The sequence below is a fragment of the Hydra viridissima genome, unplaced genomic scaffold, assembly GCF_058129835.1.
Source record: "Hydra viridissima isolate aposymbiotic clone 2 unplaced genomic scaffold, HvirCarnegie_v1 scaffold_11, whole genome shotgun sequence".
Classification (NCBI taxonomy): domain Eukaryota; kingdom Metazoa; phylum Cnidaria; class Hydrozoa; order Anthoathecata; family Hydridae; genus Hydra; species Hydra viridissima.
In genome coordinates, this window is record NW_028324310.1 from 15,458,574 (window position 1) to 15,484,617 (window position 26,044).

Here is a 26,044-nt window from a genome sequence, read left to right on the forward strand (position 1 = left end):
TTTATTTATCGATGACTCGTGCCTTTTTTTAAAGTTCGTCTTTTTACAGAAGATTAATTCTTCGATTGTTCGAATCACAAATTCGGCAAAATAACGCCGCATTAAAAAAACAAAAAACATGCAATGAAAAGAAGTTTCTAGTGAATCCGTAATTCAAAATAAAGTTAAAGATTTCAAAATTGACCTATTCTCAATTACAATAAATTATTTAATCAAATATGTCCACCAGCGCAACTCACTAAATTTACAACACACACAAAAATTGGATTAGATAAAATATACACCTTCAATCAACAAATTTCTCACTTAAAGAAACGTTAAACTTGGTGATTAATAAGATTGAAATTTTAAAAATTGAAGCAACGAATATGAACTAATATTAAAAACAATTAGTAAAATTTTCCACGCAGAGACCAAAACGTGAACCTTCTCATAAATATATTTACATTTCGTTAGTTCTTCGAAAAATTTATAAATGCAACTAATGAAGGCCGGTTTTACGTCTTTTCACCTGACCCTTTTTGTATCTATTGAAGAAAAACACTTCGATTAAAAAACAAAACAAAGAATAATTATTTATATTTAAAAAAAAAGAAGAACCAAACCAACCGTAGTGTTTGCGCAAAACGAAGAGTAAACACTTTTGAGATCTTCAGAAGTATACTAAACGAAAGTTTTTAAAAATCTTTTATTGCAAAATAAATTTCAAGTGTGAATCTTAGTAAAAAAAAAAGTAAAAAACAACTTCGTGAATTTAGAGATTTAGCTATTAAACAAATCAAAAAAAAGAAAAGAAGATAAACTTGAGGCTCCATTTGTTGTGTAAAAACATTGCATTTAACATAGCTTCAAATATTTATACATTAATAATCATACACCCGTCCTCCAAAAAAAAACGAACCCTAAAACAAAATGCTTTCCAGGAAACAAAAAAAGGTTACAAAAGTTTTTAGGTTAACTATAGCTGAAAAGACGACAGAATTGATGTCCACAAAGTAAATTATGTAAAAAGTATAAAACGTCAAAAACGGTTACAAGTCGATTAGTTAACAAATACAAAACCAAAGGAACCAAAGGAAAATACTATACGGCGACGTTTAGATGCAGAGTTTTATAGTTTTTGTGCAGCAAAAAAAGCATTCATATCGACAAAAAACCAAACTTTTTGAGTTTGCAAAGGCTCACAGAAATTGGATGGTTGAACAGTGAAGACAAATATCATGGTCAAATGAGTCAAAACTTAACCTGAAAGATTCAAATGATAAATGAATTTATGGTCAAACAATTTAAACACTGCTTTAAATATTGCATTTATTTTTTTAAAGATAAAAAAAAAAAATGAAAAAAAGTTGCCATACATGATTAAGAAGTGAGGATTTTTTTGAGTGACAGGAAAAACATTTGTTTAGAACTCAGGGTTGATGTTATGAAATAAATTATGCACGTGCATGATTATATATTATGCACGTGCATGATTATATATTATGCACGTACATAATTATACATTATGCACGTACATAATTATATATTATGCACGTGCATGATTATATATTATGCACGTGCATAATTATATATTATTCACGTAGTTACATGATTATATACATGATTTTTTTCATAAGTCACAAAAAAAGAAAAAAAAGAAAATAATTTTGTTGATGTTTAAAAAACAAAAGTCGTTTTTTTTTAAATGACAAGGGTATTTTCTTAGCATGATAAGTTTTATGGTTTTATGAAATTTGTAGTGTTTCAAAGGTGTTTTATATTGAACCCCCTGATGCGGACTTTCAAGTTTATCAACAAATTGTTTTTTATAACTTGAGTTTAAACAAGTGCATAAAATAAAAATGAAATCAGAAAATGTCAAAAAAGAAAAACCCAATTAAGTTTTAAATTAGATTTTCACTACAACGACTTGTTAAACCAATTCTTTAACAATAACTTCATCAACTCATTTGTTTACTTCCAACAAAAAGTTGCATAAAAAAGTCGATAGTGAGGAGGTTTATGAAATTTGAGAAATTTTATAAGATTTTAATTAGAGCGTATATGCAGACGTTAGGAAAACAGCACTGACACCCAGAGATAGAACCCCATTGAGTTAATTTAAAAACGTAATATTTGAAATCATTGCCCAACATCCAAAAAAATTCTTTGGAACATTCTACAAGATGATTGGAAGAATTGATTTATAAAAAGTTGGAAAATTTAGTAAATTTGTAAAGTGTAATTATCACTATTCAATTAATGAACATTGTGCGTTTTTGAGTAGATACAAAAGATTTTTAACACTAATGTACAGCGTATAAAAAAAAGCTACTTTGCAAGAACAAGGTGCAATAAGAAAGACAATCACTTCCCTTAATCATAATATCATATTACAAATCAAAAAGGATTTATTCCAGTCTGCAAGAAATATCAACTAATTGACAGAACACCATATAAGATGTCATTCTGTAAAAGAATACAGAAACATGGGTGTAGACATATGGAAAAAAATTTATGGAATAATAAGTCTAAATTCAATCTTAATTCATTTAATAACGCACTGTTAAAGAAACATATGGAGTATGCTTGAATAATCCACATAATCTTGAATTAAACCCCAGAGAGCATTTGTGAGGTGTTTTAAACAGAAAGATTATAAATCGGTCACACAGAATGAAGAGCACAAATAAGCTGTGACACCAGCTAGGGCAAAAATAACACCAGTGGAAACAAATACCAAGATGTTTAGAAAGTCAATGAGGACTCATCAAATACTAAAATATGATTTTTCAGAAAGCTCCAAAATATAAAATGGTTGCTGAAATTCTTATTTTGCACTTGAAATTTCAGAAAAGGAAAAAAAAAGTGATAAGAGAGTTGATGAAATGAAAACAAAATATTTAAATAAACATTTTTCTTAATTTAAAACTTTTGAAAAATGTATTCGTAAGTTGTTGTTTTTTTTTAAATTCCAATATGAAACATTTAGTAAAAATCATTTGCTACAGTTTTTCTTTTGCACACTGGTTTTATAAAATCTTGTTAACTGGATTTTATTGCAAAAATTCAAATATTTAATGCAAAAACACAAGAAAATCTAATATTTTTTATTGGTAATGTAGGCCCAATGTTGAAGATATGCAAGACTTTAAATTAGGGGTGCACCGATGCTTACTTTTGGCCGATGCCGATGCCAATGGGAACAGGCAGATGCATCGGCATCGGCCCTGAAATCAAATAAGTAGTATATATTGGATATAGGATGGAATTATATACTGGAATGGAGATGCTAGATTCCATTTCAGTGAAAATGAAAACAACATTTTTAAGTTTTATTGTTGATTTTTATTATCCACCTTTTCTCTAATTAATTAGAGCTAATGCTTTTAATGAAAAGCTTGTTTTCTAAATGTCATTCTGTTTGAATTAAAACGATTTTGTCTTTTTTTTTATTAAAAAAGTTTTTATATAATCATTACTTCTTATAATTAGCAAATTTTAAGCAAATGTTTGTTCGAAATTAAGTTATATAACATCTCTTATATTGAATGTTTATTTATTAAATGCTTTTAATTTAATAATAAACTTGTTTTTAATTTAACGTTAATGTAAATATAATGAAACATTTTAATAGTTAAGAATAACTGCAAGAGTTTCGAATCAATCAGCTTTCTATTTCAATTCTCATTCATTCAAAGTTTATACAAACTTTTATTTTCTAAAAAAAGAGTGAAAAAGCAAAAAAATTACGAAAAAGTTTAAAATGCTACTTTATCATTCATTTAAAGTAAAATTACACAAAAAAATTTCTTTCTCTTTTATTCTACGCTTCTAGCGCGTAATGGAATAAGACTTTTCATTTTTAACATAGAATTTTCATTTTTAGTTTAGATATAATAATAAATTAAAAACAAATCAACAATGAGCAAAGCAACTAAAAGTCTAATCTGGGAATATTTTGATATTGATGAAAAAAATCGTTCAAAGACAATTTGTAAATTTTGCCAAATGAAAAAATCAAGAGGAGGCTCATTTGGCAAAAAACATGTAAAAGTTTTTCAGAAAATAGAAGATCTAAATGGTTTCCAAAAAATTAACACAGAAAAAAATAGCTATGTCATTGGATTTACTTCAACCAGTAAAGAGAATGATAACACCAAAGATTCCTTTAGCAATAGTGCTACAGTTACTCTAGACCAAAAACATCAATCTAAGCTTGAAGATATTATTAATAAGCATAAGAAATGGACATCAAGTGATCAAAGAGCTCAAAAAATAACTCTGCTTATCAGAGAAATGATATGCGTAGGCATTCAGCCATATTCTTTAGTTACAGATCAAGGATTTAGCAAACTAATTATGCATCTTGAACCTAGGTATACCATGCCCTCTAGAAAACATATGGCCGAAACAGTTGTTCCTCTAATTTATGAAAAATTGAAAATACAAATTATGAATGGTTTAGCAAAAGCAGATTTTATGAGTTTCACCACTAACGGATGGACTACACATCACAATATTCTAGGCTTTTATTCTTTAACAGCACACTGGATAAACTCAGAGTTTAATTCTATGACAGCGGTGCTTCAACTTAAAAAAATAACAGGTGTAAAAATATCAAAATTTCTAAAGGATTCTTTAAATGAATGGAAAATACCAACTAACAAAGTGTACTTTGTCCTCTCAGATAATGCTGCTAATATGAAATTAGCCATAAAAGAAGCTGGTTTAGAAAAATTCTCTAAGTTGTGTAATCCACACTCTTCAACTTTGTATAACGGATAAGCTTTTTAAGCAGCAAACAATTGTGAATGATCTTATAGCTAAGGCTAGAAAAATTGCCACACACTTTCACCATTCTTTGTCCTCCATGGACATGCTACATGAAATTCAACAACAGCTAAAGTTACCCCTACATTCACTTATACAAGATGTAATTACGAGATGGAACTCAACATTTTACATGCTAGAAAGGTTAGTTGAACAAAAAACCTCACTGACATTATTTTTTATTAGAAATCCAAAGTGCAATACCTCTAATCTTACAGAAGACCAATTGTTATTAGCTGAGACACTTATCTTAGTTTTAAAGCATTTTGAGGTGGCTACACTAGAGATGAGTGAAAACATTCATATAAATTGTTCCATTTATAGTTTCAATGGAAGCGTACCTAGCCTATGCTTCAGAAAATGCAGGTGAAATAAAAACTATAATAGATAAGAGTTAAAAAAAGATTTTATTTCAAGGTTTTCCAGCTATTAATTTAATAAAAGCCTGAACATTTCTACAGTTTTAGATCCAAGATTCAAACTGAGTTATGTCATATCAGATGAGGAAAAAGAGGCTATAAAATCAAATATTCTAGAACAATACATGAAGCTAAATAAAACGGATATTACAGAGAGCCTTACAACTACTGACAACTTAACTATATCAGATGATGAAACAAATGCTTCATCTGAATCAACCCAAGTATCTAGCTCTCCATTCAAAAAATTAAAAATGGCAGAAAGCACATACAATTTTTATCAAGTTTCAAAAACACCACCTGAATTAAAAAAATCAACGAAAGCGAAGAACTATAAAAAACTTTTAACAGAGACACAATTTTATTTTGAGAAAAAGGAAAAAATGTAAGTTGTAATAATTTTAAAATAAAAACTTTGCTTACAATTTGTTCTTGTCTAATTTAATTTAAATTACTAAAAAAAAAAACATTATTCCAAATTATTATGAATTATTATATAAATAATAGTTATGAAAATAAAATAATATTGATAATATTCATTAATGAATAGTATTTTGAACAATAAAAATTAGGATTTTTTATTATAGTTTGATTTTTTTATTTACTTACATTTCTTATAGAGTTGATGAAATAAACTTTTACTTATCACTACCTAATCTGCATCAAAAAGAATGTCCTTATAAATGGTGGGGAAATTACAAAGAAACATATATAAAGAAACACTCTAGCAGCAATAGTATTTTAGACCTCTCATACCTAGCAAAAAAATATTTAGGAGCTCTGCCTTCTTCTGTGTTCAGCAAAAGATTGTTTAGTACTGGGGGAAATATTTATGAATCAACACGGTCTCGACTAACTGCAGAACACAGAGAACATCTAGCTTTTGTGCATGCAAATTGGAATTTTTTTGGAGAAATGGAAACAAAAAAATAGATCCACAGCTTTATATAACATATTTTATTACTTTTCATAACATTATAAAAGTTTGTATTTCTTTCTAGCATAACACAAACTGTTCAATTATGCTTAAAATATATTATACTTTATGTTTATATTTTTTAAATTTGAATTTCTTGTTTTTGAACTTCTCTCTTTGTATAGTTTGGATCTTTAAGTTATATAGTTAAATAAAATTTAAAAAATTTCAAAACAATCTGCATTGGCCGATGGTTATCACGGCCAATGCCGATGCATCGGCTAAATGGCCGATGCCGATGCATTGGTGCACCCCTACTTTAAATGTAATTGATGCTATAGAATCAAAAATTTGTTTGTAAAGGAAGTATTTCAACAGCCCAACAGTTCTTCCAAAAAGAGATCAATAACCTGATAAAAGATCTCAGTCTTTTAAATCTGAATTTAAAAAGAATACAACTAAAACTGGAAGTAAAATCAATAATGAAAAAAAAAAAAAAGAGATGAAAAACTTGTTTACTATAATAGCACTCTTGGACTCCTCCTTCGAATGAAAATACAGAAAATCAAGCAGAAGACAGGTGACTTTTTACAAACAGTTTCATCTGAAGTGTCAAATGTATTTTATTGCACAATGCACAACTGCTATGCAGCAATAAGTCACTCAAAAAAAATTGAACGATAATAGAAAATTTGGTAACACAGAAGGTTTGTTCTTACAATTCTTTGTATAAGTTTTGTTTTGTTTCATATAAGTTTTGTTTATTTTTTTATAATTTCCAAGTTATTTTTTATTTGCCTTGCGTTATTTGGATTTCCAATGTGTTTTCACAGAGATCATCACTTTATTCGAAATATAAAAACCTATATAACATAAGTGATGATATATTCAATGTCTGCGCAATGAACAGACTACCGGATTTACTATGATCAATGAAACAATCCATATAAATCCAAACTACTATTATTTTTCAAAAAATTTTAGTCATACTTGATTTAGCACTATAAAGCCTTCTAAGTTGACGCTGGTTTTTCTAGCGCAATCTTGACAGTGGACGAGCAACTTCTTATTCATTTCTTTTACAAATAAAATATTAAAAACTTCCACTTCGCACGTCGAGCAGTAATGGGCTGCTTCATTCTTTTCACGCCCATGCCATGTTATTTCTATATTCATGTTGTTTAGTATTGCATAGGTTTTTTCACAGTATGCTAACGAACGTTCCAAGCAAAGTCTAAAAAAAGATCATAAAAAATGCAAATTAATAAATACATTAAAAAAATATCAGAAGCTTGATTCAATAAACTGAAACAGCAAAAAAAATTACTTAAGATGACTTGCAAACTTTGATTCAGGAATGCGAATATTTCTAGCCATACTCCAACAAAGATTGATCATTGGAACAATTGATTTATAATCTGAAATTTTATTAGATTTTTGTTCATAAAACAAAAAACACACAAAAAGTAACAAAATATTTAACAAGCTTGATTCAGGATCCAAAAATCTGTACCTTGTAACTTATTCCACTCATATCTTTCCACAGCCAGCTCAAATTGATGTGCTGCAAACAAACAAAAATATACTTTTAACAAATTAAAATACATTTTAACAAATTATTTAATAATAATAGTTAATTAACAAATTATATTTAATTATTATTATTAATTAATTTTAAGTTAATAATAATTATAAATTATATTTTAACTTACCACTTTTTGAAATAAGTTGTTAAGTAAAATTTAAAGTATATACCGATTAAAGGTCCAACGTTCCAGGCAATATTGTTACACCACCCCTAAAGTTCAAAGTGAAATATAATAAAGTAACGTAGGTTTTGTTATAAGAAAAATCTGAAAATGAGAAAAGGCATAGTTTATCTTACCGATGACTGTACCCAATGCACATTACCACAGTTCAGCCAAACTAGATCTCCAGGTTTCTGTATGAACCGATGAACAGGAATTCCAGCTTCATGAAGTTCCTCAAGTATAGGCCACCAGGAGCCAGAGAGAAAATCGATGTTATGTCTATACAATTTAAATGATTTAACACATTATATACTTTAAAATATATTTTGTAATTTTAAATGTTGTTACTCTAAAAAAAATGATTCCCACATAAACTCACTTCTCACAAAGCTCATTGAATACACCCCAATATATATTATCACAACTGAACCATTCACAATCACCAGGACCTATGTTGATATTCACGGCAGCAAATAAATTATTCTCCTGGTGACCTAAAAATGCAACAGGTTAATTTTTTTGTTCATCCAAATCTTCAAAAAACTTCAAGTGAAAATAAACCAATGCTAAATAAACTAATGTTAAAACGGAATTCAACAAAATATTTACTTTAATGCAAACAACATTTACCTGGTGTTCTGCAACCAGGTATTTTCATATATAACTGAACAGTATTCATGCCAAGGATATTGTGTCCAACATGACATAGCATATTACTGCCACAAACAACCTTTTAAAACAAAAAAGGTATAAAAACATAAAGAGGACTCAAGGTTTAAATCCAGCAACATTGTTGTCATTCAAATCCTTAAATCTTCTATGCAAAAAAAAACAAAACAAACCTTGCAAAAAAGAGGTAGCTTTGTAAGCTCAGCAAGTTGCGGTTTCCATCTGCAAAATAAAATTTACAAACAGCTTAATTAAAATAATAAAATCAATTAAAAAAAAAAAAAACTTAATATTTTTCTTTGCAACTTTTTATCACTTTTTTTGTTTTTAAGGTTCAAAAAAAAAACAAACCAAATAATTTTGAACAACTTTTTCACATCTTCACATTCATACAAAGCTTTTGTGAAAACCTTCAAGTCAAAATAATGCTTTTTTAAAAAAAAAAAACATGTTAGTTTTTAAATGATTTTTGAAATGTGCACTATTGTTGAATCAAAAAACATTCTAATATATCACACCATCTCAACAAATCTTTTTTCCTTCTAAGCATGACTTGTTGATGAGCATGCTGATGATGATGACTTGCTGATGAGCTCTTATACTAGTTTCATTGCCCTTTTTGAGCAGCCATTAACCACTCACACTTTTGATCACTCATCAAGTTCCAGATGACAAAATCCAAAAACCCTCCAAAAAGCATCCACCTACTGTATTTCAGTGTTTTTTGATTTAGCATGTCAAATTACAAGCCATGACTTTTTTTGATACAAATTGAAGCAAACTTGGGGCCTTACTTTTTACTGATGATAAAACTTTACAGATTGTTTAGCACCTGTCATTCCAGTAGATATATATCATTAAAGCACCTTGGTAAATAGTATTGCCTATTGACTATGTTGCACCATGTGATATGTATTTTTTAACTGCCAGAGCAAAGTTGACCAAACTTGTGTATAGATACTTAATGCACCAAAGAATGGAAGCAGTTTGAGCATCAATGAGATTTTATTCTGAAAACCTTTTTATATCTCAGAATGTCTTTAGAAAAATTAACTTTTTTACCATCATGAAGTTTAATTGGAACTGAAAAAATTAGAGACATAATCACCAGCCTAGTAATAACATAGCCAAGTACAATTATTTTGAAATACAGTTATTTTTAGGTTATGGGTTTACCTTAAAACAAAAAATAATTTCTAAATGAATTTTTAGAGATTTTTGCGAAAAAGTTTTACACAACTTTTTTCTACAAAAACAAAAGAAACATTTTTTCTGAATCTTTATTTCTTGGAATGATTTTCTTTTCATATAAAAAAAAAAATCTTTTTCAACAATAAAACCCATTTGAAAAGTCATTTACAATTTTTTTATTGGAAGCAATTTTATCAATAGATTTTTTTTTTTTAAATTTAGATTCATAGTAAATAACAAAGTTACTTTTTCAAATCAGACAAATCAACATTTGTACCAAACTTGATCAACTTGAATTTTTTTTTCTTCCTAAAAAAAAACAAATCGTTTTGATCATCAAAAAAAAAAAAAAAATATGTAAACAAAAAAATATGTAACATAATGTAAAAAATGTATTATTTTTTGACATTTTTACTATTATATATAAGTAATCTTTCAAATAAAACTTGCTGTTTTTGCTCATCTTCGGCTTCATCTTTCTTTTTATCTTTTTCTTTATCATCAGCCTGTGAGAAATTTCGATAAAAAAAAACAAAAAAAAAACAAATTGATGATTAAACAAAAACAAGGGAAATAAAAATGACAAAATTATTGTTAAAACTAATTAAAAAAAAAAAAGAAAGAAAAAAAAAAAAGGAAAAGTACCTGCAATGAATCTTGGTATGTGCTTGCTTGATATTGTGAGTATTTTGCAATAGTCATTTTGGATCTACCGATAAAAGTATATAGAAAATGCAGCTTTTGGTTTTATAAACAGCATGAGCAATTTATAATTTAGTACTAAACTATTTATTTTACATACATACATACATACATACATACATACATACATACATACATACATACATACATACATACATGCATGCATGCATGCATGCATGCATGCATGCATGCATGCATGCATATATACTATTATGATTTTTGTTATATATTTGTTAAATATATGTATTACATAACTGTTACCTACAGCAACAAATATCTATTATATACTTACACTTAAATGTTATAAAAGTTTCTAAGAACCCAAGAATCTTTTTTTTTTAAAAATTTTAAAAAATAGTTAAGCTTTTACTTGGTGCTTTTGCAGGCCCAAACATTTACTTTTCCTTCTTCATCCCAGTTTTCTGTTGCCTTCTGCTGTCTCTTAAAAATAGAAATTGTGTAAAACAAACGGCATCATTTAATTTTTTTTTCAATAAAAGGCAAAAAAAAACCAACCTGATGTCGAATTTCAATAGGGTGATCTGGATTCTGCTCAACTAGTCTTCTTGTAGTAAATAAACTTAAATCTAAAGATAAATTTTTAAAATAACTAATGAAAATCAAAAAACACTAATTGTATTTTGAAATTAAAAACTGAGTTGAATTTAAGGAAGCATAGTTGACAAGAAGTTGTACCAAGTTTGAGAGATTTACATAGACCCTTGATCACAGTGACAGGATTTCGTTTGTCCAAACAAAAGTTACGTAGTGCTGGAGACATAGCTTCTCGCCTATCATTTATCTAAAACAGATGTTTGGTCATTGAAAAACAATCAATTTATATAAAGACTGCAGATAGACAACCAAAATAAAAACGAATTGGTAAAAGTTAAAAGAATATTTTTAATATTCAACAACATTACGCAGTCACATACTTATTTCCACCATAATAATCAAAAATAGTAAAAAAAGCAAAACAAACAATCTTACTGTGATGCTTGGTGTTGGAGGATTAAGCTGATCTTTAGGTAGGGGTGGAGGGCGAGGAGGAGGACATGGTATTTTGTTCTCATTTAAAAGCAGAGAAATTTTTGGAACAGTGTATTCGGAAGAAAGCAACGTCTTTGGAGAACCAAATGGTTTACTAGGAGAAACTATAGATGCTGTCGTTGGTGAAAGTATTGATGAGGTTGTAGGGGAAAGTTTTTTTCTCTCTACTTTAGAAATATCTGTAGATGAACTCATAGTTAAAAGATTTAATTCTTTATCACTGCTAACTGGAGATATTAAAGATAAACCTGTGCTAACTGATGGTTGGGCCGTGTAGTGAGGTGTAGCACTAGGAGTTTGGGATGAATTATTGTGACTAATAGCATTTAGATTAGTATCATCTTTAATAATTTGACTTTCCATTGAACTCTCTTCATAAATCGATAGATTGTTTTGATTCCAAAAGGGAGAAGAATCTAAGGGTTTAGAGGTATGTTGATTTTGCTGTATGCTTGATAAAACAGAATTCTTGACAGAACTAGAATTATGTATGCTTGCTGATGTTACATAAGGTTTACATACATTTTGAGGCATACTTTCACTAAAAAACATTGGTTGAATTTGTTCAACTTTCAAATCATTCCCTGAATTTTTATCTACAATAAGTTGACCAACATCACCATTCATTTTTCTAGGTGAAACATCATTTGGCTTATCAGATGAAGAATGTGCACTTCCTTGTAAAAGTACTTGGTGCTTCAAACGTGCCTAACAAAGTTAATACATTGTTTATGAAAATTTAAAAGGGTTAAACTTTAAAAACATTAATGCATAGTAAATCTAGTGTTTTTAAAAGCTTAATTTAACAATAACCAAATAATCAAGAAAAACCTGTTGTACAAGCCGAACTGTCCTTGTTGTCAGTTCAGCAGGTATAGGAAGTTTCCAGGCTTCTTCTATGCTTGGTAAACTATGAAAAACAGAATAAAACTAATTACTTTACATTATGGCATAAGAAGTTTTTTCCCTATGTTTACAGGAAAGAATTATTTTGAAGTATTTTAAAAACTGCAAAATCTACGTTTTTTTTTTATTATTAGTATTATTTCATATGGAATAATGGCTAATGAATAACAAATTCTTTCAGGCACTAAATGTTTTTAACTATCTCATGCTGCATAAATACTTCTTATTGAAATTTGACTAAAAGGAGACAATTGACTAAATGACTATTAGGATTTATTTCTGTTTTTTTTTTTTTTAGAAAACCTACAATGGCCTAAGAAATCTTTCATCTTCTTGTGCTGAAGGAGAAAAATCATCTAAAAATTAACCAGATAAACTTCAGCTTTTTAAATTAATTAGAGAAAGTTCAGCATTTTAAAAAGGAAATTCAATGCTACAATACTTGGATTATCACTATTGATAGTTCAGCTTTGTTGTTGAATGTTATTAAAAATTAACAATTTTTGTGATTATCTTCAGTATCTGATGAAGAAAACATCCCTGTGTTTGCAGATAATGAAAAAAATGAAAACAAGCAAATAAGTTTTTTTTTCCATCGTTGCCTTAAAAGAAAATAGAAGTTTGCAAGAAAGTTATTGTAAAAGTTTTATTTCTTTTACATTTCCACATTTTTACATTTTTTTTTACATAATCAGTATTCAGAAACATAAATGATGAAGTAGGAAAAATATTCCAAACCCTTCGAAGTACAATTTACAATTATCGAAAGTATATATATACGAAAAACAAAGTTTTGACTCGAACCTTTGTTTAACAACCTCTTAAATCTTCCCTTTGTTGTGTAATTTCATTGAAACTTTTTCTTAAAATCTTCTTCATCAGAAGCTAATTTCTTGCTTTTCATTAGGATTGCTTTTATAATTGATCAATAACTTTCAACAACTCACTGCTTAGGACAATATGGAGGATTTGCTTCCTTAGGTACCAATATGATGCCATTTTGTTCATACCATTTTAGAGACATCTTGGAGTAGTGGATTGTAGCTAAACCAAGCCAAAATATTGTGGGCATATCATGCTTTTTAATGAATGGCAATAGACATTTCTTTAAGCATTCTTTTATATACAAATCTGACCTCAAAGTCTTACAAGCGATATATGGTGCACTTTTCAATCCACAAGAGTAGATTGCTTGCCATAAAAGGAACTTGGTAGCAAGTTTTTTAGTTTGAATATACTTGAACTTGTTGAAGAACATATCTACCTTTCAATTGATAAAAATATTGCTGGCCTGGCAATTACTAAAAGTTCTTTTTGCAATAGGTTTAACCACCTTCAACTTTGTACAATTTCCGTAATTTTTTCTTGACTTTTTATTTGTTGACTCATTTTATAGAAAAAGGCCATATAGTATAATCCAAATCAAATACCACTAAACTAGGTAAAGGTGACAAGATATTATCATTTTAACCCAATAACAATGATAAGCAATACTTAACACTAATACAATCAAACAGCAACACATTAGCTTTCTTCCACACAAAAAATTAGGAAGATAACTTAAATAGTTTTTGAGTAATTAACGATTAAAGGGTACTAATTTTCATCATGTTCAACCAATATATCTATTGGTTGATGAAATTCTATTGGTTGATGAAATTCAGTACCCTTTAATCGTTAGTTACTCAGAAAAACCTGATGGCTCTCTCAATGTTTTATATATTGTATGCAAAAGTTTTTCCTAACTTTTTGTGAATAAAAATGTGAATAAAATTATTTTAAACATGTTTGATACCTATTGTTAACGTCTCCATGCACTGGACCAGCCATCTTTTCCTTTAAACATCTCATTCGAGTTTCAAGACCAATGTTTGGACTTCCTTAAAAAAAATACTTGAGAGCATTATTTACATTGAACTAATATCAATACCTATATTAGGTGCAAATGAACTTTAGTGAAATTTATTTAAAAAGTAAGTTTCTTACCACAAGCTTTCAAAGCATTAGAGTAGCATATAATTGCATCACTAAATTTAACATGATGAATGTTTTTATTTTTTATATAAATATATTTTTATGCAAGAAAATTTTATCATACAATGCTTTATTGATATTTTTTAATATGTCATTCTTAAACTTTCAGATGATATTAAAATTAAAAGGAACTTAAAATTACTGAAAATGGCCGCCAGTTTCATAGAGAACTCCAAGATCAGTCCATGCAGCAACATGATTGTTGTCAAGCTGAACTGCACAAACATATGCTTGAAGAGCATCCATTGGTTGATTTTGCTGTTGATACAAAACCCCAATGGAACACCAGGTATCTGCATTTGCTTCTGCTTTATCAATGGCATGACGATAAGCAGTAAATGCATCATGAATTTTTCCAAGTTGAGCAAAGCATCTTTGAAAAAAAAATATTTTTTTGCAATTCACAAAAATATTGAAAAACAAGATTCTTATTAAATTAAAAAGATTTATGGCTTTGTGTTTAGATTTTTTGACTTGAATAAAACTATCGGAATTTTCCAATAACTGATAAGTAATTTTTTAAAATATCAAACTTGTTTTATTTTTGTTATACTTTTTCTACCAGCAATTTTTTTTGATAAAATTCCAAATTAAAAAACATTCTTTAAAGACCTTTTTACTTGTTAAAATCATAAGATTTCATTTTGAACCATAAAAATAAATAAAAAAGAAACTTTTTTTTTTTAAAAAAAAAAAATGTTTTAAAACCAAAACAACACTAAAGATTTTGGAGTTGTTTTGGCTTTAAAGTAATATTTTTTTTTTTGAACTGATTCATATTCTCTAATAGTTTTATTATGCAAAGAAATTCTGAATTTTTTTTTCTGAAAGATTTTACACAGAAATACTTTACATAACACTTATAATTACCTTCCTAAGAAATACCATGATGACCCACTGCTTTGATCAAGCTCTAGAGATTTTTGGAGACAATGCACTGCTTCCTGGATTCGTTGGGTTTTCTCACCAAGTTGATGATGTGAATGATGCATCCAACCTAAAACAATTTTTTAAACTACTATCAGCAGCTTGCATAAAAATGAAAACTTTTTGTTGGAGGAAAATCTATAAAAATTTATGACAAAAAAAATATTTAGAAAAAGACTATTTGAACAAATGAATAGGAAAAAACTTACTTTAAAAAAAATTATTTAAAATTTGTAGAATTAATAAAAGTTTTTTGGTTTTAAAATTTGTTACTTCTAAACTACTTTATTTGAATTAAGTGTTGAACTTAACTTTTTTTTTTTTAATGCTTAAAGAGTATATGAAGTCTGCCCTCTTTATTCATATTTGTTTTCATGTTCATACATATTCGTCATTCATATTTATAATGAATTTCAATCGAAATACACAAAGTACCTAACTGTCTCCAAGCAACTGATTGTATTTGAGGAGGCATTTCAGCGGCAGCAATGATGGCTTGATAGGCTTCTTTAGCGAGCTCATACTTTGATTGCATCTCAAATAGATGTGCAATGTGGAATTGAACTTAATAAAAAGAGTTTGTAAATACATCAAAAAGAAACATACTTTAACAAATTTACTTTGACAAATTAGCATTTTTTAGTGCTCTATGTATTTTGGAGGGCAAACTGGGAGTGATGGAAGCAAATTTTAAACAATAAAATTAAGAAAGAGTTCAAAAAATTTAATGGAAACAACAATTAATTATAAGTGGACAAACAGAAACATCTATAAAAAGAAAGAAATCCAATTGTTCAATCTTGTAGCTACTTTGTCAAGAACAACTGTTAAATCATTAACAAATAAATTGAATTAACTTCTTTCAAGTAAACAAAAATAAATAAAAAAAGTAAATAAAAGTGGATATCTCCTTTTACATCTCAAGAGTAAAAATCTTGATTTTAAAAAGTTCTTGACTTGGCTTCTTGAGAGCAGTTTTTAACTATTGGAGTACAGCAAAATATGTGTTCCTTTTTATTTCATTTTTTGTAGCATGTGCTTTGTTCTATATCCTTATGCAGAGCACACACATCAAAATCATGGAACAAATAAAAAAATAAAAAATCTTTAAAGGAAAAAATTTTAACTAAAGTTGTATTGACAGGGAGAAAAGAAATTTCTGTTGATCAGAAACAGGAAAAATTTTTCTAGGTTTATAACAAACCACATCATGATAGCAGTAATAACGAGTATATCATCATCATAAGAACACCATTAGAGCAAGATGAAGATGAGTAAAATTAAAAAAAAAAAAAAAAAAAAAAAAACTTACTTTCAACTTTTGAAAGAGAACAAGGACTTGAATCAAGCAACGCCAGTTGAAAATGCTAAACAAGAAGTACAAACTTAAATTACATCAAAATTAATAATTCAAGAATTTCTCAGAATAAAAAGAACTTTTTTCTTTTAAATTTTTGCAGATAAAAATGCTTTTCTTTGAGTAATCCAGAAAACTTTTAACTATATCTATACCATTGTATTATATACCAAACAACATTATAATCAAACTTTTCATAACTCTAAATTTAAACATTTTCTGCATTTTCTTCTATCATTACAGTGATTCAAAATTTTACTAAACATGCTTGCTGTTGTAATCAACAACTATATTCAACAAATTAATCCCATATTCTGGATGGGTTTTCTGTCTTTTGAAACACTGTCATTAGGGCTTGAGATTTGAATGAAGAGCTTCAGATGATTACTCACTGTTAGAGTCCAAGGCCTTGGTTGTTCTTAGAAAAGAACTGCAACACACGGAAGAAGACTGAAAGAATCTTTGCAACTTTTTCAAAGTAACAGAATGCCTCAATGAAAGGGAAGACAGCAAATGCAGCTTGTACTTCAGGTTTTTTGCTGAAGAATGTCAACATTTTGCAACAGTTTTCAACAATGTTTCCATTAAAATGTTCCCCATGAAATGGGCACATGTAAGGCTTCTGGCAATTCCTGACTTGAAGGCCAAATGTTGGTGAGATTCTTGAAGAGATGTTTCACTACTCTTAGAAGCAAGTATACCTCCATGCGTGGAATAATGTCTAAAACAAGTAATTTATTTGGCAAGTCAAGCAATAAAGAGTTGATGACATTTTCGAATTGCTTTGCATACTTGACATTACTTCCTTTGGCAACAAAGCTTGGTGGGCGGTTCTAATGCTTCCTCATGTTCTCAATGAACCATAAACTCCAAGATTTGAAGAGCCTGCATCACACCAACAAAAAAGATGTTTGCTAGCATAAGACTGAATTCCACAGATGATATTTACAACTTTCAACTTTCAGCTGTTTTTTAACTCCAGAGTCTTTTAGAGAAGAAATACTCTGCTTTGGTGACTTCAGAAAAGGGCTTTTTGGTTTTTGAGCTGTTTCAAGAATTCCCAAACTCATCTTTAAGAAATCTCCACCACCATCAATTCCAATTTTGGTGACCATTAGATGTGGCAAATATGGTTGCATTAGATGTGGCAAGTCATATAAATTATTTCAAAGCTAAAATATTTTACCTAAAAAAGAAAGTATTGTTTTCCTTAACACTGCATTTCTTAATCATACTTTTGTGTTTTCAAACATTTTGAGCAAAAAAAAAAATTATTTAATTTATATAAATTTATATAAAAAATTTATATAAACATCTTTTAAAAATAACTTCAAAGTTTTGCAAATCAATAAATTTAAAAAAATCCTAATTTCTTTCACGGTTGGTAATACTGAATTTTAAAAATGTTACAAATCATTTACCCATTGGTATGTACTACCATCCCTTAAAAGGATTTTTTCAGGTGTTTTCATCAATGTTACACCCACAAATTTTCAAACAGTGTACAATAAGGGAAATGCTTGCAAAGATCTTTAAGATCTTTAAGAATTTAAAACAAAAAGTTATTCTCGATCTTTGTTAACTTTTCTTGTTTAAACCATGAACAAGAGCAATCCTTCAACTTTGTTGATGACTGTCAGCCCTTTCAAAGCTTCTTCTACTTGTGTGTAATCTTCATTTTCTTCTCAAAGAGAAAAATCAACTGTAAGTAGCATTTACAGAAAAAAGAAAAGTAAAAAAAAACAACTTAAAATTTCAATGAGTTGGAAGTTATTAAGTGGTGCAGTCAACATGACGTTTGTAATTTAAAATATTTTCCCAAAATGATACTCTCTATACCCACATTTGGTCTATTCAAATTTTTTGTCAACAATTCATCAACAGATATCAAAATGAGAATGTGCCACCAATTATTCAATTGTTGCGTCTGACAAGACTTTCTGAAAATCATCATGATGTACAATATGGCACTGCTATCAAATCTCTTAACAATCAAAATTGTTTTCTCGAATGCCTGCCAAGAAACTTTGATAGTTTGAAATTGTCTTTTAAAAATAGAAAGCTAAGACTTGCATTTGTCAAAGCACACCAAAATTGGACTGTAGACCAGTGCAGATACATACTTTTTAGTGATGGATCAAAATATAACTTCTTTGGAAGCGACGGCAAGAAGCGAGTCTGGAGACCAAAGAACACCAGATGCAAAACTAAATATACCAAGAAGAGTGTCAAGAAATATGGTTTGGGCACTAGGATTTGGTATTATTAACAAAACTAATGCGATTATGGACTGCTTTGTGTACAAATATATCAAGGAAGATGATATGTTACCATATGCTGAATGGGAGATGTCCCTAAAATGGATTTTTCAACAGGGCAATTACCCCAAACATGTAAAAAATCAAAAAACAATAGTTCAAGAATAAGAACATCACAGTAATCGAGCGGCCTGTACAAAGCCCTGACTCAAATCCCATCAGAAATTTCCTTTTTCACATTTTTTTTTTCACATTTCTTTTTTCACATTTACATGCTCAATCTTATTGACTTCACATTTGGATTGTCAGTTGCTTTTAAATTATTGTAAGTTACTTTAAAAACTATTCTTAATAGAAGTTTTACATATATATAACTTCTTATAAGTCAGACTTCACATTTGCAATCTTATTGTCAGTATAAAATCCTTATTGTCATGAGAAATAACTGACAATTAGATTGAATATGCAAATGTGAAGATTAGTGATGAATTATTTCAACAAATCGAGATGGTCTGGCAAGAGATTGATTCAAAGTAAAGGAGGTCCTACTAAATATTAAGTTAAGAATTTATATATATTTATATATGTTTATATATGGACACAAAATACAAGTATAATTTATAAAATGCAGACATCTATATTTTATCTTTAAGGTTTTGTTTTTCTTTTTTATGATTTACAAAGCCCAAATTAAATGTAAAGTTTTTCATTAAGTTATAAGGGGTTTTATTGTTCTAATAAGAACCTATATTTTAAGTATAAAATACTACTTTTTGTAGTTACTGTTTCTCAAATGTTCTAGTTGGTCTAAAAGCTCAGAACAATAGTATTATATTTTAATTTTGATATTTACATTTTTGATATTTTTAATATTTTTGTTATTTTTATTTCATTTTTTTTTTTTTTCCTGTTATTTTTGTTATTTTTTTAAATTTTGATAGTTTGATTTTTACATTTACATATTTGTTTTGGTACAGTTAAAAAAACTCTTATAAAAAAAAAATAACAATAAAGAGTATCACTATAAAAAATATTTTAAAAAAACTTTGTTTTTGAAATCTTACTGCTATTAAAAGAATGTTACCTTTAAACTTGCATCAAAACTACTAAGTGACTTAAACATAAGTCCAAGCCGTAGATGAACTTCATTAGCTCGAACAAAACTTGGGTCAACATATAGCAACTGCTGGAAAGCTTTAATAGCCCTAGAAATGAATTTCTTTTTAAATTTTTAATAGTCCCAAAAATGAAAATCTTTTTAAAGCAGTGGTGATCACAGAAAAAACACATATTATGTTTTCTTCATTACAGCTAATATAAGTTCTTTCTTTATTGGGTAAATAAAAAAAAGGAATAATATTTAATTCATTTATTAGCTATAAATTATAAGAAAAAAAATATTATTTTTATTTGAAGTATAACTACGGTTGTTGAAAAGTGAACAAAGCACAAAAAAAATTTGTGATCATAGAAAAAGCAAAACAAATAAAAATAGTTTAAAAGTCTACACCAAAACATAAAAAATAACATTAACATTTTGATGAGTAGCCTTTATTCTTTATTACTGCAGCACATCTTGATGGCATACAGTTAGCAAGCCTTTGACATTCAATAGTAGTGGCATTCCAGACTTTTTTGGAATTTCCCCCCAAAACTCATTAAAATTAGAGGTTTATTTATCTTGTAAAGCCACCCCAATATTGTACCATAAGTTCTTGATCACATTCAGATCAGGACTTTGGGGTCAGCACATTAATTTTACATTCCTCAATCCAAGATTTTACAGATCTTGCAGTATGCTTTGGGTCATTGTCATGCATTAAAATCCAAGTAACAGGTAGGTTATCATCAGCATATGACTCCATTATGTTTTGTCATACATCATTGTATGTATTGATCAAATTTCTATCAATTTTGAGCACCGGATCAATATCCCAAGAGATGTGCTTCCCAAAGCTAAATATTACCCCCACCATGCCTTTAGTGTATACAATGGATTGTTTTCTTGCTTCATAGGACGCCTAACTTATACTTCCCCACTAGACTGGAAACAATTAAACAATTAAAATCACAAAATTTTTGTAATAAAGATGTAATAAAAATTTTTGCGATTCATATTGACGATTTAAATTTTATCATCAATGGTTTTGTATTTTTCAATATGCTGTTGACAGTTTTAATAATAGCATATTAAAAATTATTTCTTTTTTTTTTTACAGAGTAATTTTTGTTTTTCCAACTTGTAAGATTTTAAAAGAATTAAAATTTAAAACCATTAAAACTATTTACTTAGAAACACTCTATAAAATGCAATCAAAAGAAAATATCATGCGGGTGTGCTATTTCTATGATCACCAACTGTATATAGATTTGTGAAAACATTCAATAGAATAAAATTCAAAAAATAATGATATAATTAAAATATCACTCACCAGTGATATGCATTGAAATGAAAGTATACAATTCCTAACCCATATAAAAATGGTGCATCCTAAATCAAAATCAAAATATTTTTCATTATTACAAAATATTTTTTATCAATTACAATAGTAGTCATTGAGAAGCTTTTTTAAATTCCTTTTAACAATATATTAACACTTACTTTAAAATAATCTTCAGTGAGTCCAAAGTACCGCTGATATGCTGACATAGCTAAATTAACAAATTAAAAAAAACTATTATTAGATTCTAAACTATGTAAACAATAATCATATTCCAAGAATTTTTCAATCTTTTTAACTTTAACACAGTAACTGCCAAAAGATGAGTACACATTTCTTTTAAGATCTATTTGCTTTGTAACTTATTGCTTAAAAATTATTGGTATCTTTATGGACAGCAGTTGTTAGTAATATTTGCTGATAAAACTGCTGGTTAAATTTGATTGCTTTTGTTGTCTTTGTGGTATTTTAAAGCTTTAACAGAGAGTGCACCAATTAGGATGATGTGACTATCACATGATAGCAAACAAAATTTTTCCTTTTCTGCTCATGTGATGTTAAACAACCAATTAAATTACATTTCACTATTAAGTTGTGCAGCTTTTTTCATGAAAAATAGATTGATATCTTGTAATGAGGATGTCAATTGGTATCTCAATTCAGTGGCTTCTCAACTTGCGTAAAAAATGTTTCCTTTTTTTTTTAAGGTGCCAATTTAAATGGACTCAAAGAAATTTGATAAGATTAAAAGAATTTTTACATTGCTAAGGGTGTATTTTTATATTAGAACGAAAATTTTTTTTTGATTTCAACTTTGCATGAGATTATTAAGTGTCATTAAATAATTTTAAAACATGAAAAGAAAAATGACATCAAATAATGTTAAGAGACCTGGAAACAATATCAAAGTTTTGAAAATGGTATGTTAAACATAAACAATGTTAGACATGTTCTACCAGACCTCTGAAGGTCAAATCAAATTTGTGATAGCAAACAGTGCTTGACTTCATAACAGTGCTTTGAGCAGAATCAATTAGTAATTGAATAAGCCTTGTAACTCTCATAGAGCTTTTAAGAATAATGTTCTTCATACCTAATTTTTCTTCATTGAAACAATTATTTCCCATTAAAAACTACTAAAACTCAAAGTTGTGATGGACACGATGCTAAACATACGTTTTTCTATCAGTTCAAAAGCACAAACTTTGACTAGTCACTCCAGGGAAAATTGGCACAATCTTTTGATGTCCAGTGATATTGGGATTTTGAAAACTAGACTAAGCCAACCCAGTTCTTATAAGAAAACAAAGATTTCTTGGTGCCTTCAGACATCAGTCATCAATTTTTTTTCACAACTTTGCAACCAATTGAGTAGCTGGTTTCTTTGATTGTCTTTTGAGAATTTTGATAATCTTGTCTTTTCTTTTATTTGTAACACAAGGTTTTTATTAACATTACAGACTGTTGTCTTGGTAACTTCAAATTAAGCTTCAACTTGAGGCTGAAATGAAAAACCTTATAAAACTTCTTAAATAACATGCTTCTATTTCTCTTCCAAGATTTCTTTTGACCTTCACATTCTGCAGTTTAAAGATTTATATTTTATATTACATTAACTTAAAATTAATGTAAAAATTGTCTAGACATTACAAAAAAAAGATGCATAAAATTGTTTTTAAAGCTGTGAAATACTGAAATAAAAATAAAAGAAACGATGAAAATTAACAATTAAATATGAACAACTAGATGACAAAAAAGTCAATTTCTAGCAATAAATTTCAAAATTACAAACAAAATATAAAAAAATGATTGTCTCATCTTTTTAGTCACTATTGTATTAAAAATACTTTTAAGGTAAAAGAATAAAAATAACTCTTACATAAATTTTATGATATTCAACAATTTTGTAGAATACTATCAATATTTAAATCCAATAAATATTTAATGCATAAACTTTAAATAATTTTTTTCCTTAACTGACGTTTGCGTTATTTTTATGAAACAAACAAAATTATTTAAATTTAATTGCAAACACATTTCGTTAATAACAAATTGACATCAAAAAATATTTTTTTCTTACTTATCTTTTAAAAAAGACTTCATAAAAACAAACAAAAATTCTTTGTATGGTTAAAAAGCATTTAAATGTTTAAATTTTTTGTTTAACTTAGTGCAGTTAAATATTAGTAATTGTGCATTTGCATGCGACACTAATGTTAATATAAAGCCTAAACACTTAACTGACCTTCCCCGTACTCTTCTTGTAACATATGATAGTGCCCCAGCTTACAAAACACTTTTGGATCAACTCCTTTACCCTCAATTTGTAATTTGCTTACAAGGTATTGGATACCCTAAACACAAAAATAACTTAAAAAGATTTATCAAGCAGATTCAGTTTAGACAATTAAACATTTTACATCAGACTTTTTTTTTCTCTTAAATCACAGTAATTACCTTTTGAAGCAAAGTTCTATGGTTTACTTTGGTGATAGTATTTGCAGGGTCAAACCAACGAATGAACCCAAAAAGTCGACTAAGGCAAGAATATAACTAATTGAGATAAAACCATGACAAAAATTCATCAAACCAAAATTTAATAACCTTATTTGCTAATCACATAAAATAATAAATAGAAAATTAGAGATAGTATATCTTTAAATCTAAATCTATATCTTTTATCTAGATACTTATCAAAAAGGTAACACAAACTTTTTTTGTGTATATTTAACAGCAGAAAATTGTTTATTTTTTCTTTTTAAATCATTGAATTTATTTGAAATTATCAGTATTTCAAAATTTTTGTGTAAATTTCCATATGGTAGTACATTTGTTATTCTTGATTAGAACTTAAATATATTTTCCAATTTAGATATTTTTTTAAATATCTTTCTTATTACTCTTTCCAAATTGATAACTTTTTTGCTTAAACAAACACTTTGTTCCATTTTGATCCAAACTGTACATTGCATTTTGACAAACCCTTTCTATTACCTTGTGAATGTAAGCAGTTTCACTTTAGTGTATGTAATCAATGCTTAGTCAGCATAAAACAGCTCTAAAAGTAAGTTTAAAGTTTAACTTTCTGAAAAAATGTTATTGATGAGCACCAATTTAAACTTTAGCTACATTTTTATGCAAATAAAATCTTTAGGAATGTTGAAACTTGACATCTGACTAGCTTAAAGCAAAATATGATATACCAAACTTAAAATGATTATGTTATTGAAGCATTTTTTTACGAATTTAAAAATGCTGTAAAAGTTTATATTTACTTACATTATTTTATGCAAATCTCTACTTGCTTATATATTTTAGAATATATTTTTATGACAACTGTTCTCGGAATTTACTAATATTATTTTAATAAGGAATATTAACAGTGAAAAATTATTTACAAGTACCTTTTAGTGTTATAACATTTAAAAAATAATTTTTAGTTAATGAGCTAAGAGGTTTACCTATCATAGTTTTTGAGGATTTCTTTCTCTTCTTCTGTTAGTGTCAAATCAACCTCAACCTTTAAAAAATTTAAACTTTATATATATATATATATATATATATATATATATATATATATATATATATATATATATATATATATATATATATATATATATATAGTTATAAACTTTGAATATATATGAACTATGTATGTATATACTAATTGTAAAACTAGAGAATGTAGTTTTAATTTGGCTGAATATTAGTTCATTTTGTTCATTGAGTTTAACTTAAAAAATGTGGGTACAAACGTACTCCAAAAAAAATTAGGCTTAAATTATTTCAATAAAAACTATAGTTTATAAATACTTAATAAACTTTGTTCACTAATTTTTTTATGAAAACTTTTAAAAAAAACTTCGAGAAAGTTAATGAATCAAGACTTTCATATTATTCGGTAAAATACCATGTGCATAAGCTGAGTTTTAAAAGCACGAGAGAAATAAAAACAGTACATTAGAAGACAATTTTTATATTTAGAAAGGAAATAGAGAACTTACCATTTCTCATTCTATTTTCATATGAAAAAGAGCAATACTAAATATTCAGCCAAGGGCTATTTTTCTTTTTTTTTTTTTTTTTTTTTTTAATTTATCTTTGAGCGATATTTGCGCCGGGTTTTTAGAATGAATAACGCTACCATTTTTAATACAATTTAAACCAAATAGAAATAATAAACAACCTAATTGGCCAATAGCATTTTGTAAGCCCCCCATGTGATACATGAAAAAAGTCAACAATTCTCATAAAGGTTGTCACGTGGTTTTTAAACACAAATCGGAAGTAAGGTAATTATTTGTTCAGAAAAAATCCGTTTGCGATAAATAACGGAAACAGTACTGAAGGCACACATTTTGAACTCGAGCCTCTGTTTTTGGCAATATCCTCTGTTTTACAATCAGCTTTTAATTTCACTTTACCAGACGGAGTTTCAATTTATTGAGATTCATAGCTTTTTATCCAAACAAAGCTCAAGCTTAGTCTAGAAAGAAAGAGATTTCCTGTTAGAGACCTCAATACAGCGTATTACATTATAAGTAGAGCGAATGTATAACAGCAAAAACTAAATAATTTGTTTGGTTTATTGAAAAGCATAACTTAAAG

At 27.9% G+C, this 26,044-nt stretch overlaps 2 protein-coding genes and 1 pseudogene across 4 annotated transcripts; 2 read left to right on the top strand and 1 right to left on the bottom strand.

Annotated features, from left to right (window-relative positions):
* Window positions 1-25,608, bottom strand: LOC145191761 (histone demethylase UTY-like). Of its 3 annotated transcripts, XM_090067185.1 has the most exons (32): window positions 25,441-25,608; window positions 24,898-24,956; window positions 24,431-24,494; window positions 23,894-23,972; window positions 23,682-23,790; window positions 21,598-21,647; window positions 21,428-21,486; window positions 20,080-20,200; window positions 16,693-16,747; window positions 15,816-15,944; window positions 15,324-15,450; window positions 14,596-14,826; window positions 14,406-14,446; window positions 14,215-14,299; window positions 12,345-12,423; window positions 11,454-12,221; window positions 11,160-11,265; window positions 10,980-11,050; window positions 10,834-10,904; window positions 10,407-10,470; window positions 10,212-10,267; window positions 10,008-10,070; window positions 8,744-8,792; window positions 8,532-8,631; window positions 8,281-8,395; window positions 8,036-8,180; window positions 7,906-7,948; window positions 7,664-7,714; window positions 7,478-7,568; window positions 7,141-7,384; window positions 610-663; window positions 1-527 (listed from the first exon to the last, which is right to left on the bottom strand). In XM_090067185.1, the coding sequence occupies exons 5-32, from the start codon at window positions 23,704-23,706 to the stop codon at window positions 498-500; spliced, it is 3,123 nt and encodes a 1,040-aa protein (XP_089923311.1). In that variant the 5' UTR covers window positions 23,707-23,790; window positions 23,894-23,972; window positions 24,431-24,494; window positions 24,898-24,956; window positions 25,441-25,608; the 3' UTR covers window positions 1-497. The 3 variants fall into 3 exon arrangements, with proteins under 3 accessions (XP_089923311.1, XP_089923309.1, XP_089923310.1); XM_090067183.1 differs by lacking the exon at window positions 24,431-24,494 and having other exon boundaries at window positions 25,441-25,590; XM_090067184.1 differs by lacking the exon at window positions 24,431-24,494 and having other exon boundaries at window positions 10,008-10,066; window positions 10,208-10,267; window positions 25,441-25,590.
* On the top strand, window positions 2,061-5,296 carry LOC149882405 (zinc finger BED domain-containing protein 4-like). The gene has a single exon (XM_090067189.1). It carries the CDS (start codon window positions 3,907-3,909, stop codon window positions 4,768-4,770), a length of 864 nt encoding a protein of 287 aa, XP_089923315.1. The 5' UTR covers window positions 2,061-3,906; the 3' UTR covers window positions 4,771-5,296.
* Window positions 4,856-6,235, top strand: LOC149882406 (zinc finger BED domain-containing protein 4-like; annotated as a pseudogene).
* Window positions 25,609-26,044: the final 436 nt, after the last annotated feature.

Coding starts and splice junctions, on each gene's coding strand:
- LOC145191761 (XM_090067183.1), bottom strand. Junction 21,487..21,597: donor TCACTGAAGATTATTTTAAA/GTAAGTGTTAAT, acceptor ATTTTGATTTAG/GATGCACCATTTTTATATGG. Junction 10,471..10,833: donor TGGGCCTGCAAAAGCACCAA/GTAAAAGCTTAA, acceptor TTTTATCGGTAG/ATCCAAAATGACTATTGCAA.
- LOC149882405 (XM_090067189.1), top strand. CDS start 3,907: ATGAGCAAAGCAACTAAAAGTCTAATCTGGGAATATTTTGATATTGAT.